The following is an 18376-nucleotide window of genomic DNA, read 5'->3' as shown; positions in this document are numbered from 1 at the left end:
CATTGGGGGAAGTTTGGGGTGGGGAAACCTAAAATGATGGAAAACGCTTAGATTGGAGGGATTGGGATGAAACTTGGTTGGAAAAATAAGCAGAAGTCTTGCATACGTGATTTACATAATTGGAACGGATCCGCTCAATTGGGGGAGGGGGGGGGGTAATTATGAAAAATAAGAAAAAATGACGTATTTTAACTTACGAAGGAGTGATCGGATCTTCATGAAACTTCATATTTAGAAGGACCTCGTAACTCAGATATCTTATTTTAAATATCAACCGGATCAAGCGTAATTGGGGAGGGGAGCAGTTGGGGAGACCGGAAATCTTAGAAAATACTTAAAGCGGTGAGATCAGGATGAAACTGGATGGGAAGAATAGAAACCTGTCTAAGATACGTGACTGACATAACTGGACCGGATCTGCTCTCTTTGGTGGAATTGGGGGGGGGTGTAATTTTGAAAATTGAGGTATCTGTAACTTACGAAAGGGTGATCAGATCTTAATGAAATTTGATATTTAGAAGGATCTTGTGCTTTAAAGTTGTAATTTCAAATTCCAACCAGATCCTGTGACATTCGAGGGAGTTGGAGGGGGAAACCGGAATTCTTGGAAAACATGAAAATTGAGGTATTTTTATCTTACGAATAGATGATCGGATCGTAATGAAATTTGATTTTTAGAAGGAATTCATGTCTCAGAGCTCTTATTTCAAATCCCGACCAGATCTTTTGACATTGGGGGGAGTTGGAGGGGGAAATCTTGGAAAAACACTTGGAGTGGAGGAATCGGGATGAAGCTTGGTGGATAGAATAAACAAATGTCCTTGATACGTGATTGACAGAATCGTACTGGATTCGCTCTCTTTGGGGGAGTTGGGGGGGAGGGGTTTAGTGATTTGGCGAGTTCGGTGCTTCTGGACGTGCTAGGGCGATGAAAATTGGTAGGCGTGTCAGGGAGCTGCACAATTTGACTTGATAAAGTCGTTTTCCCAGATTCGACCATCTGGGGGGCAAAAGGGAGAGGAAAAATTAGAAAAAATTAGGGATTTATAACTTACGAGTGGGTGATCGGATCTTAATAAATTTTGATATTTAGAAGGACTTTGTGACTCAGAGCTCTTATTTTAAATCTTGACCGGCATTAAGCCTCTTATTTTCCTTTTTAAATCAATCTATTGATTCATAGAATTTTGTTAGAGCTCATACCATATGATCTCTTGGCTCTTAGCTCTTCTCGCCTCGTCACAAGTGCCATATGAGCTCTTAGCTCTTGTTTTTATTTAATTTCTGAACGTTTTTGAATTAATGCATGTTTTTATTTTGGCTCTCCGCACGCGAATAATTAAAACGGAATTTGCGTATTATTTTTTTTGCTAAATGGCTTTCTCTTAGTTTTGATCAGACGATTTTGAGAAAAAGGGTGGGAGAGGAGGCCTAGTTGCCCTCCAATTTTTCGGTTACTTAAAAAGGCAACTAGAATTTTTAATGTTTAACGAACGTTTCTATTAGTAAAAAATATACATAACTTACAAATTAACTTACGTAAGGAACTTCTATATTCGTATATTATTATCATTATGTATATGAGGGGGTTTGCCCCCTCGTTAATACCTCAGTCTTTACACTAAGGCTTTAATTTTGTCCCAATTCTTTAAGATTGACCCCTGAATCACAAAGGCTGTAGAATAAATAGTTGAAACTACTAAAAATACTTTAGCGTAAAGAGCGAGGTATTTAGGAAGAGATGAGTCCCCAATATGCGTAATAATCTCCGATCGTTTTAAGTTTTAATGCTGGTCCTTACGTTCAGTTGAAAAAACTTTTTCATATTTATTTTTTCACTGTTTTTTTTTAAATAATGCTAGAAAATCCTGCGCCCCCTTCATGGGATTTCTCTTCTCCCATGACAAATTCCTCTCAGGGAAGATCCTCCACCGTAGCTCCCTGCCCTCAACCCCCCAACCAAAAAATTATCCTGAAAAGGTCTGTACACTTCCAAATAATCATTACTGCATATAAACGCTGGTAAAAGTTTGTTACTTGCAGCCCCTCCCCTGGGGACTGTGGGGGAGTAAGTCAGCCCCAAAGACATAGTTATTATGTTTTTCAAGTATACTGAATAAAATGGCTATCTCAAAATTTTGATCCGTTGACTTTGGGGAAAAGGTAAGCGTGGGAGGGAGCCTAGGTGCCCTCCAATTTTTTTGGTCACTTAAATAGGACACTAGAGCTTTTCATTTCCGTTAGAATGAGCCCTCTCGCGACATTCTAGGACCACTTGGTCGATACGATCACCCCAGGGAGAAAAAACAAGCAAACAAACAAATAAACACGCACCCGTGATTGGTCTTCTGGCAAAAAATACTAAGTTCCACATTTTTGTAGATAAGAACTAGAAACTTCTACAGTAGGGTTCTATGATACGGTGAATGCGATGGTGTGGTTTTCGTTAAGATCGTACGACTTTTAGGGGGTGTTTCCCCCTATTTTCCAAAACAATGCAAATTTTCTCAGGCTCGTAACTTTTGATGAGTAAGACTAAATTTGATGAAACTTATATAATTAAAATTAGCATAAAAATCCGATTCTTTTTATGTCTATTGGTATTAAAATTCCGTTTCTTAGAGTTTCGTTTACTTTTGAGCCGGGTCGCTCCTTACTACAGTTCGTTACCACGAACTTTTTGATTACTTATAAGTTAAAATCTAGCTTGCACTAACTAGGGCTAGGTTAGCTTGGAAAAACATTTCAGGCTAAGTAGGCTAATTTACTGTTAGCTGGCGGGCCTTTGGAGGATAAAATTCTACTCTCCTCATTCTGCTCTGCATTTTAAAGCACCAGAAGGGAGAGCTACACAGTAGTTTAATGTTAAATTGACGTCAAGAATAGATGGTGCTTGCGATTTTCTTTTCGACACTAGCGCCAGCTTCCACTGTTACAAGTTGCCATACTCTTTGATATACACAGCTTGCAAAGCCAAAGTTAACACGAATTCATGTCATACGAACTCTGATAGCTAATACTGAATTCAGCCATCACTCCTTATTAGTGAACTGCAGTAATTTTGTTTCGATTGACCTCTGATTTTTCATGATGTGTTGATAAATATGTACAATGAAAATAAAAGGGTAATAAAATATTCCATTTTCACAGACGCGATATACGCTTCAGATAAGACTACTGTCAAGATGAAGACTTGGTGCATTATAACAATGCAAATGAGCTTACAGAAAATTTAGAAATAAGACTTGAGGTTTCTTAATGATACTTGTTTATTGACCCTTCCAAGCAGTTTTACTCTATCATTGAAATACACTTCCTTCTGTAACACTGTCTTATGTCCCTAATAAGAGGCAAACCTATGAAAACACGAGAATATAAAGCCAATAAATCAAACATTATAAAAAATAAGTATTAAATAAACCTGAGACCCAAACACAAAAGTGAGGCATACACAAGGATCTTTAACTTCAGGACAGAACAATGTGAAAAATTTACCTCTTGTAGGCCACTTCATATTAGATCATGCATAATGAAAAACCAATTGAAGCTAATGTCACAAAACAACAGGAGATTTCGGTAACTAGAAGTTGTACTTAATTTTCATGTTATGCCTTCTCCAAATCTAGGATCAATTCAACCTCATCGAGTGAGGAAGATGAGACAATGTCTCTAAATTATCCCTTTAACACATATACAGGAAAGGGACGTCACATCCAAGCTATACTTACTGGGAATTAAGCCCTCTCCCTTCCAATTTGTGGGAGGGGACATGAAAGATAGGTTTTCAAAATAACTCTTCATTGGTTCATTTATCAGGTGAGCTAGCACAAATTATTCAAAAAAAATCTGGTCAAAAGCTATACATTATGGACTTGGGTGTCCATGCTGAATCGAGCCTATGTGTGGGTAGGCTACATTCTTGTCAATAGTATTTATATGAAAGGCTAATTAGATCAGATTACATTTAGTTAGAGATAGCACTGAGTATTTTTGTCGCACCTTCAAAGGGCTCGGGGCCAATCCAATGAACATGGTCATTTGTTTTACTCCGCAACTGTACCGCACAGGAGACGCTTCCCTAACTTTTCACGGGCCCTTCGAACAAAAAATCTGATTTTCCCTTTCCGTTCCACAGTTTGTGCACTTAAGTCTAGTAAAATGACCCGGTAAATATAATACGGCCGTGCAAGATCAAAATATAGTCCCTTCAAAACGAGTTTTAGGTGACTAAGGTTTAATGTTACTTAACTGTATGAAAAATGATGGTAAACATTGAGTATTGTATCGAAAGAAATTGTATTGTATACAATATTTATAACGATTATCTTATAACCAAAATTATAATTTGGATATTTTGTGACGCTGAAATGCAAGTCTGGAAGTCGGAAACGTGAAATATAATTATTTAATAATAAAAATTAGTTAAATATAATTTAGGCAACAGATCAAAAAGACGGGATATCTTTTAAACCACTAATGTATTTTTTATTTATATTTTCGGTTAAGTTGATGCACGTATCTAACTCAATAAACTGGGACGTATTTTGTATTCCAACATACTCAGTTTCTAATCCTTTCCTCTCCAGCTGGCACGTACGCAGGGGGGAGGGGCTTCGGGCTCGCCCCGCCACCCGAAATTTTTGAAATGTTTAATTTCCCCATGGTTTCTTGGGTTTTCTGGGTAAAGTAGGACATTTATTAAGAATCTAGATATATGTGTAAAGCCTTTCTTTGGAATTTTACAGCATGCAATTATGTGGGCAAGTCACTGCCCAATTATTAACCCATTTTCTGTCTAACTTTTTACCCTCTTTGAAGTAAATAGCGATTGTACTGTTATTTTTTTTTGTAAAGAGAGTTGCTTTCCACAGCAAAATAGAATTATCCTTGATATTAGGGCGTTTATCCCCCCTTTTCAGGATGAAGTACAGCTTTTAATGGATCAATTTCGGAAACTATCATTTTTCATTAAAATCGACGTTTTCGCAATAGAAGAACTACATATTGCACTATTAACCCTAAAATTTCCCTTTCAGTGGGATATAATAGATTAATCACGGGTTCTAAATCGCTATAAACATAACCTGAGCATAACCTAAAACGTACTTTTGAGGCTTCAGTCTCCTTCCCCCCATCTGCTACAATACGACAGATTAAAGTTAATCTGTATTTTCCGATATACGTGCTTTTTGCATTTATTTAGTTACTAAATAAGAAAAGTGCTACTTTATATCTGCTGTTTCGAAGGTTTTGCAACCCCCCCCCCAAAAAAAAAAAATCCTGCATACGTGCCTGCTCTCCAGTGTTGCTTCCTCCCGTTGGTGGACTATATTTCCTTGCAGATTTTTAGAGGGAGGAAAAGCTAGGCAAAAACAGCATATAAAAAGCGTTTTTAAATGGTTATTAGCTCTTGTATGTCAACTAAAGGTGCAATTATTCAATGGTAAAAGTTTCTAGTACTTACAAGGAATGTTAATGGCAACTTTTTCTTTCCGTCGCTCCCTGATATTCCTAGTCAAAGTCCTAAACCTGGGATGCCTGGAATATATTGCATCATCTGGAAAAAATAATGACCTTGATTCTCCTCTATCTGGTGTTGGCTTGCTCACAGGCTCTGTAAATTCGGGACAGCCAAGTCTATAAAAAAGACATGATCACTGTGAAATTCAATTATTCAGTGACGGTATGTTGGACTAGGACAATTTCGATTTGAAGACCCGACGTTTTAGACACTACAAGCTAAGGCATCCCTCCTCTTGTTTAGTTTTGACCAGTGATATTTTTCTAAAAAACAGTAGCCAAATTCTAACTTTACTGAAATAATTGACAGAAAATAGTCCAATTTTGGCAACAGAATGCTTATCCTAATATTTCTATTTTTATGTTTTATTTTTTTTTACATTTCAAAGTGCCTATTTCCAAATTATAGCTAAAAACTTAAGATAATTGAGCAGTCATAAACCAGCCCTAGTTCATACGTTCGCCGAGATCTCTGAGTAACTGTTTAAGTGTCCCAAAACAACTGATTTCCTTTCTTATCATCAAGTGAACCATACCCACTCTCCTTTTTTTTAATGTTTTCTTTGTTTTAAAGGGTTTGATAAACGATAGTTTATTAAATAAAAAAAAGCTTTTTTTCAACTGAAAGTAAGGAGCAACATTAAAACTTTCAAGAAACAGAAATTCTATCGTGTATGAGGAGGGGGGGGGATGCCCTCTTTTCAATCCTTCACTCGTTACGCTAAAGTTTTCTAGTACTCTAAAAAGCTTATAATTCCAATTCAACGTCCCTTGTGTTTCAGCAGTCATTTTTGAAGAATTGAGACTAAAGGTAAAAGTTCGACGCAAAGAGCGAGGGATTGAGAAGGGTATAGCCCCTCTGATATGCGGAATGTTTTTGTTCGTTTTAAATCTTTATGATTCTCCTCAATTTCAGTCGAAAAAAAGTTTTTTTAATTTGTTTTATTTTGGATCAATTTCCAAATTATTAACCAATTTTATAACCATTTAGACATTTTTTAGATATTATAAACATTTTTTTTAATACACTCTTGTTTCTTTTACAGCAAATCAGAGGTTCAGAAAAACAATGAGTATGTATTTACTAACTGTTGAATCAAGACCTTAATTATTGCTGCTTATGGTTTGAATTTTTGTGACTAAGGCACGAAAGGGAAATCCTCGATTTATATTTGATTACTAGCACTATTCAGCGTTCTCCTAAATTACTTGTTGATTTACTTAAATACTACTACTACTACTAATAATAATAACTCACTGCAGCACCAAGCCGCCTGAGGCCAACACAGATACGCACACTCCTCCTCCAACCTAATCTATTCAAGGCCTCCCTCTTATTCCTTCCCAAGAAGTTGTCATTTCCTTTAGATCTTTATTTATGACATCCTCCCACCCTAAACGAGGACGATCTGCTTTCCGTGTAGCCCCAGTTGGTTGGCCAAAAAGGATAATCTTCGGCAATCTGTCATCCTTCATCGTGCGAACGTGGCCTAGCCATCTCAACTTTCCTTTCATTATAGCCCTAATAACTGCACACATTTTACATTGTATTTAAGAACTGACGTATTCAGTTTCAGGTTTAATCTTGTGCCTTTATACTTACGTAAGAAAATTTTAGTTTACCACACACAGTTGTACAGTTTCACCAGTATTTTAAAGTTTAAGATAAAGGGCCTAAATCTAGAGCACCTCGACACTGTAAGCGAAGTAAATCCTATACAAATAAATGTAGAGTTATACTTACAATGCAGATAATTTCACATAACATTTGGTAAAACCCTCTAGAGTGCCCTAACCGGTTTCTCTTTTTACTAAAAAATTTTTGTCTTTTGCAAATTTACACAAGATGACAAATGACTCCGAGCAGCTAAAAAAAGGCAGGAAACAACAAACAGCAAAAATCACATTGAATTACGAAGGAAAACGTTGCACCATTAAATCAACTATTAGATGATAAAGCAGAATTACAAATGGAATGAAGGAACGTGTTAGTTTAGCATGCACGAGTCAGTGAAGGATAAACAGAAAGGAAAAAATTATTTTCACGCCAGAATTATTTATTCAATTGAAGTTGCTGATTTTTCACACTAGAATAAGAAAACATGTTACTATATGACACGTAGGAAAAGGGAAATGAATTCACACATAAGATTTCTTAACTACCCTGGAATTGAATGAGGTTATTAGGATGTGTGTGAAGGGCAGACAGAAAAAAGGAATGAATTCATGTCACAAAAAATTATGCGAGTTACGTCACATTTATATACATTCAAAGAGCAAAAATTAGATCATTTTTTTCAAGAGGTGGTCGCATCGTTTTTAGCATCAATATATATATATATATATATATATTGGAGACCATGGAATCAAATGGGGAGGAAGAACGCTCCTGGACTTAGATTATGCTGATGATTTAAGCATATTAGATGAAAGTGTGAGCAAAATGAATAATTTTTAGAGGTTTTACGAGTCACTAAGGCTAGGAATAAGTGAAGATGAACAGGTGATATTAGGTAACGCAAAGATTGATCAGGTTGGGAGCTTCAGTTACCTTGGTAGTATTATTAGTAAAGATGGTGGGAACAGTGAAGATGTTAAAAGTAGAATAGCTAAGGCTCAGGGTGTTTTTTCACAGTTAAAAAAAGTTTGGAAGAATAGAAAGATAAGTCTACAAACCAAGATTAGAATATTGGAAGCTACAGTGATGACAGTGGCCAAATATGGCTCTGAAGCATGGGCACTCCGAAAAGCAGATGAAAATTTACTAGATGTTTTCCTGACTGACTGACCGTATTTCAAACAGTAGGTTGTACGAAAAGTGTGGTTCAATCCCGCTTTCCGGGGCTATAATGAAAGAAAGGTTGAGATGGCTAGGCCACGTTCTACGGATGAAGGATGACAGATTACCGAAGATTGTCCTTTTTTGGCCAACCGTCTGGGGCTACACGGAAAGCAGGTCGTCCTTGTCTGGGTTGGGAAGATGTCATAAATAAAGATTTAAAGGAAATGGGAACTTCCTGGGAGGGTGTAAAGAGGGAGGCTTTAAATAGATTAGGTTGGAGGAGGAGCGTGCGATGTGAATTGTGAAGAAAAATTGTTTTAATTTTTTCAAAAAAAGTACTCTAAAAGAATTTTTGAAGTGGTTTCTGCTAAAATTAAGCGCAATTTTAATTAAAATTAAAATTAAGTGCAACGCACCTTTAAATTACAGACGATTAAAAATATTTTGACGTTATAATATTGCAATCAGATAATGGTAGAGAATTCAGTAATTAAGTCATATCCAGAATTTGCGCTATGTGAAATTTTTTATTACTATTGTTTTCTTTTCTCATAAAAAATGTACTGTGTGTTATACGTTCTCAGCCATTCCTTCCAGAAAGAGAGGCGAAGAATAAAATATAGACATTAGAGATGCTTAACATTCACCATTGATGCATGGTGAATGTCGACATTCTTTGGTGAAAGTCAGAAATAAGGATATTTAACAAATATTTTGGACATACACCAAGCGACTATATTTTTGCTGACATTCACCAGATTTCAGACATTCACGGTAAAATATATATATATATATATATATAAATAAGTTGTTTGTTTGTGTGTCTGTCGACTGACGTCATGTTTGTGTGTCGACTGACGTCATTATAAGGATTGAGCTGTATGTCATCATGAAGTTGTTTGTCGACTGACGTCATGTTTTTCAACTGATGAAATTACAGACCGGGACACCGGGACACAAATGACGACCAGGACACCGGGACACAGGGAATATAAATGACGATCGGGACACTCAAAGAGAAATTACAGACTGGGATACCGGGACAAAAATAACGACCGGGACACAGGGAATATAAATGACGACCGAGACACAGGGACACAACTACAATGGGGACGCCGGGGGCACAGGGGGGATAGATAAATGACGACCAGGACACAGGAAATGTTCGAAGAGAAATTACAGACCGGGACACCGGAACACAAATGACGACCGGGACACCGGAACACAAATGACGACCGGGACACCGGGACACAGGGAATATAAATGACGACCGAGACACTCAAAGAGAAATTACAGACTGGGACACCGGGACACAAATGACTACCGAGACACAGGGAATATAAATGACGACCGGGACACAGGGACACAACTACAACGGGGACGCCGGGGGGCACAGGGGGGATATATAAATGACGACCGAGACACAGGGAATGTTCGATTAGCAATCACCATCAACAAAGCTCAAGGGCAATCATTATAATAATGAGATATAGATCTGAATACGGATTGTTTTTCCCATGGACAATTATATGTTGCATGTTCAAGAGTTTCGTAAACCTGACAATCTATTTATATGCACAGACAATGGGACAGCCAAGAATGTTGTATATTCGCAATTTCTACATAGTTAAAAACATATATATATATATATATATATATATATATATATATATATATATATATATATATATATATATGTCTCCGCGGTGATACAGTAGATTAATGGTATGCTTGGCAATGTAGGGCCCGGGGTTCGATCTCAACTGCTGCAAGGTTTAGCGAGAGCCTTGCTAACTGTCCCAGTAAAAGGAGACCTAGCAGCAGAAACGTCAATTCGACATCCTATGCACCCACCTATGTCCTTGGAGCCTCAATTGGAGAAAACGGTAAACTACTTTGAGAAACAAGCTACTAAAAGCTATGATTTCATTTCATTTGCGCCAAAACATATTCCGAAAAAAGGCACATTCCAAAAAAAGGCATATTCCGAAAAAAGGCGGGGTTCGATCTCAACTGCTGCAAGGTTTAGCGAGAGCCTTGCTAACTGTCCCAGTAAAAGGAGACCTAACAGCAGAAACATCAATTCGACATCCTATGCACCCACCTATGTCCTTGGAGCCTCAATTGGAGAAAACGGTAAACTACTTTGAGAAACAAGCTACTAAAAGCTATGATTTCATTTCATTTGCGCCAAAACATATTCCGAAAAAGGCACATTTTCATTTGCGCCAAAACATATTCCGAAAAAAAGTCATAAACAGAAATCTAAAGAATAAGAAAATAGTTACCAACTATTTCACAACAAGAACAATTTTGGAAATATTCAAAATCCTTATTATTAAGGTATAAAGAAGTTTCAGACACTTAAGAAATTACTGATTAGGACTATCTATAGACACAAAAAAAAAAATTATAGTGAACCAAAAGGAACATTGCCTTGGAAAGCTTGTTAGTGTAGCAAGTGTTTCGCCATCAGTCAAACATTTTCGCACCTCTTCACGGCGTTTGATCATATTCGCCTCAACTACATTGAAGTGCGACAGAAGTCCCCCATAAGGTCTGCCAGGAGTCCCTTCAACCATGTACGACGCATATTCTGGATGCCAGGTTGACTGTATTCCACTGATAAAATAAAACCTCTCATTAATTCTTTAAAGTTACTGCTTGATGCTGAGCTCTAAGAAACTAAAAAAACCTTAGGAGCACATTGTAGGTTCGATAGTTAACAGTTTATAAGTATGATAAACCATTAAACAATTTCTTATGGTAGATTTGTTAATCCAATTTTAATGAATAACTAAATTTTTTCTTGAAAACTGGGATATAAGAGTCAGTTGAGCATATTTTCACCCAGCTTTCATCGATAAAAAGCATGTCCTAACAATTTTGGAGTTCAAACTACCATTAATAATTTAAAAATACGATTTGCAAAACGAAAAATTTGGTGGACAGCTAGACCCCCTCCCACGCCCCTAGTTTTTTTTTTTTAAATCGTTTGATGAAAATTTTGAGATAACCCTTTTGTTCAACATAGTTGAAAGGTCAAATTATTACTTATATGAGAGTGGCTACCCTCTCCTCAATATCTCGCTCTTTGCGCAAAAGTTTTTTTAGGACATTTAAAAAGCTTATTATTCTAACTAAACGACCCGTGTGCTTCAGGAGTCATTCTTAAAGAATTAGGACAGAAAGCAAACTATCACGTAAAGAGCAAGACATTGAGGAGAGGGCAGCCCCCTCATGTCAGTAATTGTTTCTGTTCGGTTTAAGCTTTAACATTGCTCCTTACTTTCATTTGAAAAAACACTTGTTTCTTTTTAAATTTATTCGCTACAAATAATTTTAAAATTCGTTTCAGCGACCTACTCTAAACTGGGTTGAGAAGTCAAAATATCTAATTTAAGGTGCAACAAGAAGTTTAATATATACTGCAAGTTATGCTGAAAAGCCTTAATATTGAGTGTAAATAGGAGGTTCTAGAGGGGGGGTGAGCAGCTGCAACCTTACCCCCCCCCCCTTGCATACGCCAATGGATGAAAGAGAAATTGTTTAAAATATTTCGTATTCTTATAAAGCACAAATAACGCTCTAACCTTTAGACGGTTTGGGGGAGGGGCAGTCCTACTCTTATTTTTGGTAATCTCTGTCTGTTTAAGGTGGAATTTGATTTTTCATTCCAATTTCTGTTCTTTTACGATTCATCTGTTCATCCTTAAGGGTGTATATTGTCCTTCTTTTTTGAGGCGATTATTCAGTTAAATTTCTGCTCGTTAGAGATTCGATTAATTGATTCTTAGGAATTTTATGTTTGAATGATTATGTGACTTCATTTCATCTCGTTTTAGGTTTTAATAGCGCTCTTTACTTAAAAGGGGGGAGGATATTTTCGGTTTCATAGATTGAAATTCTGCGTAAATTAGGGTCTTTTATAGGATGAAGTCACTCTTGGATATATGCGTATCTTAATACACCATTTAATTCAAAGAATCTTTTACTGTTCTATTTGGGATTACTGTTTACTTGTTTAAATAAACGCATGTTAACGCCATTTGCAAGAAAAAGAGTTCTGTTTTGCTATCTAAGAAAAGAAAACAAAATTGGACTTTTGTTTTTCCAAAATTGGAAAAAACTCGGATCAATACAGCCATATTTGTTTCCACAATGTTTGTTTTAATGGAGGCTCCCTTTGCCCTGTCTGTATGACTTGAAATTTCCAAGCAGACTGCAGAAAGAAAATAAGAAATAAAAAATACCAGTTAAAAATTGATACCACCAAATTTTCCTTCCGGATTGGTTGTCCCCGCTAAAGCTCTCTTGCCAAGTCTACTTATCCTTAAAGTTTCATGCCGATCAGACCAAAAAATTCTATAGTTTTGTGTTGCAAGACTTGACATATCTAGTTTTTCAAAATAAATTTCTTCTTTTGGGTTCTTTTGCCCAGAGCGTATGCCATGGATTGCCAATGGGAAGGGGATCAAACGTCCCATTCTCTAGATTTTGAATTGATCTGGAAAAACAAATTTATTTCTGTGGAAAGCGAAATTGAGACTTAAAACGAACAAAAAGTATTGTTTCGCAGTTTATATGTATAACATACATCTGTAAAACTTGTTCAAATAATCTGACTTAATCATCCCTATATTTGTAGAATTCCAAGAAACCTAGGTCTTTTCTAAAAACAGACAATTCACGCAAGAAAACAGGATTAGGAGCAGAAAAGTACTTAATTAGCCTGCAGAAAATCTAAGACTAATTTATTAGGCTCTAAATAGTCCTTATTGGTCATGAAATCAACATACGTTTATACACAATCTTAATGCTCTAGAAAAATTGAGTAAGCTCAGTTTTCGGTAAAGCGCAATTTTTTCAGAATTCTGCAAATATAGGAAACTGTCACAATTCATTTTTATTTGAAATAGTTCACAAATATAAGTTACACAGACTGCAAAGCAATAATTTTTGTCTGTTTTACATTTCAACTTCGCTCTTTATTCTAACAAAAAACTCCGTTTTTTGTATGAAGTTTCTGTCCATTTTTAGGTTTTAGAAATAATTACAACAAACCTTGCAAAAAGATCTTTGTTTAACTCTAGGGAAGGAATTTAAGAAGTGAACACAAGTTTTTGTTGAAAAGGGGCATTAAATATTAAGTTTAAATTTTTAAACACTGAGTTCTAAACGCTAAGTTAAAGGGGCATTAAAGATTTTACTTCGCACCTCTCTTTATAATTTCCCTTTGAAAAATCTGCAATGTCAGATAAAGAGTCCAAGGGGTATATTATCCTAAGTATCTTTTAGGAGTTGCAGCTAAAGATTCAGTAAACTATTTATAAAGTATTGTCCTGTATGAATCTAGAGAGATTTTGGAAAACCGAAGGGTATAGAAAGAATTTAGAATTGTAGTTAACATACTTTAAGGATATTTGTGCTATTATTATTGTAATTTTGCTGCCACATTGGTACAAAAATTACAAATGTTCACTTTCCAAAGTTTATTGAGGCATTAACCTACCATATACGTGTTTAAAATAAAATTAATAGAAATAGAATTGATGACAATTATACTTTTAAAGTAGCAAAATTAAACAGAGTCATAGATGTTATTACTCTAATAAAAATTATTTTCTTTAGTGCAAACCGGATCGTGATCGCGATTTTCTTTTGGGTTGTCAACGTTTCGAGAAACAAAAGCCCCTCTGTTCAATATGCATATGGGTAAAGCACAAACAGCACTCTGGCCGTTAGAGGGTTCAAGGTAGCAGTAGCTCAGCTCTTCTTTGTGGTGATTTCTCTTCACTTTGAAATTACTTGATTTTTTTTTTGTATGTTTAAAGCCAACTAAATTCCTTCTGCAAAACAGATATCCACCTAAATTGTTGATATTACACCATAAAGTTGTAGCCCGATCAGGGGCAACATCGGAAGAAGTCCAGCGCATTTTTGATGGCTCCAATCCCCTCTTCCAGGCTAACACTACTGGCGTAGGTAGAGGCAGTTTCCACTCCCCCCTTAAAAATAATTGTAGAAATTACTATTTAAGAATATATTGGCTATAAACATATACCTTTCAAGGTTTGAGCCCTTCCATTTGAACGCATGGCTACACCACCTTCTATAATCAACAACAATTGCTCATATCTCCCACCAAGATAAGTTCAACCCGCTCTAACACAGTTCAACCTCACAGACAACATCATCATTGCGATGCAGCTCATTTGGAGGGAGGGGGGGGGGGGGGTAAAACCTTCAAAAATTTCGTCAGTAAATCATAAGTAATTAAAAAAAATTTTGCATCCTCATTCCTCTTTCTTTCCCTAAACGATGCTATGTAGCCACAAAGACTGTAACATATTCAATCATATAGCGTTAATTGCTATCTTTAATACCTGTCAATATTTATCAATATTTAATGCGTCAATATTTAGGAAGTATCCTTCTGCCCCGTGTAAAAACACATTGGTTAATGACAATAACAACCGATAGTGGTAATAATAACAAAATTCTTGCTTAATCTGAAAGTTTAAACTTAAAGAATGTCTCCTTGTACTTTGCAACACTAACATTAGGTGAGGAAGCTTTTCATAGCTCTTTAGCTTGGATGGGTCCTTAATCGAAAATAAATGGTAATTAGAAAACAAAGAAACATTTGGTTCGACTTACTTTTCGTTTTGTGACTCTTTACTTTGTAATTCTTCAAGAATATCACAACCTCTGAGAGATAATCGAGCTATCTTAGCATCTTTGTTAAGGCTCAGGATCATATATTCTATCTAGAAACAATAGAAATTGAAAAAAAAACTCATAAAGAAGCGGAATCAATCCTTTGTCACGTCACTAATATTACTTTTATAGAGGCTAATAGTGATGATTTTGACTGATCTATTATTATTGTTCGGTTTAAATAACTTCTTTTCTTTAATTTTAGTGACTATTGTAAAGAGCGATTGGGATTACTATGCATTTTATTTGGTCACTACATACAGATGGGGTGGTCATAGTGTTATTTTTCAGGGCGGAGGGTGAGTAGAGGTCAAGAAGTCTAAGAATATGCTTTCGCAGTGGACTTGATCCAAACAGCTCCAAGTTATACAGCTGGCTCATTCTGAACAAATACAGTTTAGCAGAAAACGTTGCCTTTAGTAGAAGTTTAATCAGGCAAGGAATTAGAACATGTGGGTATTGAGGTACTAATTAGACCGGTGATCCACTAAGCCACCAGCGCCCTATTTGCCCACACAAACCCTAGATAAAATCGGGTCATAAGTTTCGAGACAGGTTTTTGCTCAGAATAGTAGGAAAAAAGTCCAATAAATTTGCCTCCGAGGATGATAAGATCCACTCGACCACCGTGGTAAGGGCTCTGAATTATATTGGCTATTTTTCATCGATAGATTTTAGTAGAGAAGATGTTTAAATTTGAGTCATATAAGAATTGCCGGTCTGGGAGTACAAACACCCCTCCTGGGCTTCGTAGCTCAAGTGGTGACCAAAAGAAATTAAGTCGTGTGTTTCCATCGTCTAGGGGCTTGGCTAGGCTATGGAGCCTGGTGTCACCGGTCCCAGGCAGCAATTAGACTAGGAAGCAAACAGTAACCAAAAGAAGTTACAGAACTTGGAATACATTCTGTCAGGCCAAACGAAAAAAAGCTTGGAATTTTCGGAGCAATTCCAAACTAGGGGTCCAGCCTACTCTCGGCTTCCTACTAGTCTAAGCCCCCGCTGCGGAGTTTTAGTAACGTAGTGTAAAAATAATTTAAGCCCTGATGAGCCAACACATGCGGACTAACTAGGTGGGCATCATATAGATTGACATCTTGCACCTTGTTTGAACTTGAATAACACGTAAAGTTTTAATCTGTGTGACTGGAAAACCAAAATTAGCCAGTAGGCTAGCTCCCCCCCCCACCAAGTTCTTAGCAAAAAAGTAGGCATATTGCACCTTTTTGGTTTGTAACCAGCTACTATGCATCCAACACCCTTCCACTACCCACAATATGTCGCAGCGTAATATTAATTAAAAAATTAAATTTGGATCAAAAGGTAGGTTTACTCCAATTTATACAAAAAGTGGGCAAGGGCTGTAGGATTTAAGAAGAGAGAGAGAGTTTCTAACTAAGACAGATTATTTTGGCAACATTGAAAGTCCTGTCTTTTTAATGGTAAGCCTTTTTTAGTTTACGATCAATGTCAACTAAAGGTTGCTGGGTAGGGTGATTCCTTTATAATATTTGTTTTAATGAACAAAAGCGCTAGTATCCACCATCTAATGACCAGCAAAAAAATTAACTAAATTACTACTGATAGACATAACTAATTTTGATATCTGGAAGGTAAATAAATTTTTATTATACTTGATAGAACTCCGGGCCCTCAATTCAAGAAATTTTTAGGGAAGGTGCAAAATCCATTTTTCAAAATCTAGAATAGGAGGGGGTACATTTGTCAATTTCTTCAATGCAAATACTAACAAAAGGTATTTTCGATGAAAATACTGCCAAAAGACGTATATTTAATAAACACAGAAGGAAGAGGGGGGGGGGGCAAAGATTATAGGGAGTAAATATCCTATGTCATCCCTAGAATTTTAGGGTGGATATAGAAGTAGGTCCATGGGGACCTACTCATGGAACTGCAAGACAGGTCCACTGTGCGGCCGTTATTCGCGAGAAGACATGAATTGACCCGATTTGGAAGCTAATCCATCCCACAAGCGGAAAATGTTAAATTTTGGTGCTAAATTAAAATTACCACCATCACGACTCTATTAAAACTTTAAATTTCGATTTCTTTCTTTATTTTGTAACCAGCAACTTAAAGAAATAATTAGTATTTTTGAAAAACTTGCAAAATCATGACAAACACCAAATATTAACGCTACGTTTTCGAGTAAAAATGGTTAGTGGCAGTGGATACGTGGTCAATTTTAAAATTAATTAAGAAAATGTTTTCAAAAAAAAGAAGATTTTCGAAGAAAAGTACAGAGTCATTTCAAAATTTAAGACGAGCAGAAATTAAGTCAAACAACAATTCAAGCTTGAATTGACCAGAAATTACCATCAATGAATAAATGAAACCGTATACGAACAAAATTTAAAATAAACAACCGCACAAAACATAAAAATAACAGATAGTGATATAAATGAGTAAATAAATCCTAAAATGAGTACAAATTAAAGCGAATAATCAAGTCAAGCTTAAACCGGACAGAAATTACTACAAGTACGAGTAAGGTTAAAGCCTTCCTCCTCTAAACCTTTTAAAGGCTTTTGCGTCATTTGCAGTTTGTTGAAACTATAGGTATTTTCAACAGCGTTTTTTAATGTATCAAGACATCAATGAAAAATAGAAAATTAAACAAAAATTACCAAAATATTCAAGATGACTGGAAAGAACTAATGAAAACGAACTATAGGCTATGTTTAATACAATATGAAATCAACTCCTGGAAGTCGGAGCAATTTGATATTTAAGATTTTTATGACAAGATTTTTCAAAGGTACATTCATTAAAGAATAACAGTTTAAATGTATTTGGATTTCCAGTACGGTGCAAATAACCTTTAGAAGGTTTATGTCCATTTTTATCCATTCTCCTATCGATTCGATCATCTTTGGTAGCCATGTTCATCACTGAAAATACTGGCCATTATTAATTGTATGGCATAAAACGATGGCACTATTGTGATGACAAAAAAAAAACGATGGGAATGTGTCAGATGACTGACAAAAACAGACACATTTTGAAATGACAGAAAAAAAATGCTACTTTGTCCGATGAGAGAAAAAAACAATGACGCTTTTTCCAACAACAAGAAAAAGGGATGACACTTTTTGCAATGACGAAAAAAACATTGAAACTTTTTCGATGATAGAAAAATACAAACGTACTTTCTCTGATAACAAAAAAAAAAAAAAAACAAAAAAACATAAGACTCTGTAATGACAATTTTGGCAATGACAGGAATTGGTGACACAAAGAGTGGTGACAAAATGTTATAAAGCCATTCAATTTGGCTACTGAGAGGGCTGCAGCTTCAGATCAATACACTAGCACCGAGCTTGAACTGAAAAACAG

The 18376-nt window shown here is 36.0% G+C and overlaps 1 protein-coding gene across 5 annotated transcripts in view; it reads right to left on the bottom strand.

Moving 5' to 3' along the window:
• The window catches only part of LOC136031221 (glutamate--cysteine ligase catalytic subunit-like), a 76100-nt gene that overhangs the window by 34591 nt on the left and 23133 nt on the right, over positions 1–18376 (bottom strand). For all 5 annotated transcript variants that reach the window (XM_065710615.1, XM_065710614.1, XM_065710619.1 and 2 more), the window contains 3 exons: positions 14963–15072; positions 10739–10924; positions 5465–5637 (listed from right to left, as the gene is read on the bottom strand). In XM_065710615.1, the coding sequence (XP_065566687.1) occupies positions 5465–5637; positions 10739–10924; positions 14963–15072 (469 nt within the window). The remainder of the gene's footprint in view (positions 1–5464; positions 5638–10738; positions 10925–14962; positions 15073–18376) is intronic.

Source organism: Artemia franciscana, chromosome 9, assembly GCF_032884065.1.
Source record: "Artemia franciscana chromosome 9, ASM3288406v1, whole genome shotgun sequence".
NCBI lineage: Eukaryota > Metazoa > Arthropoda > Branchiopoda > Anostraca > Artemiidae > Artemia > Artemia franciscana.
The sequence above is the reverse complement of the archived record's forward strand: the minus strand, read 5'-3'. Positions and strand labels throughout refer to the sequence as shown.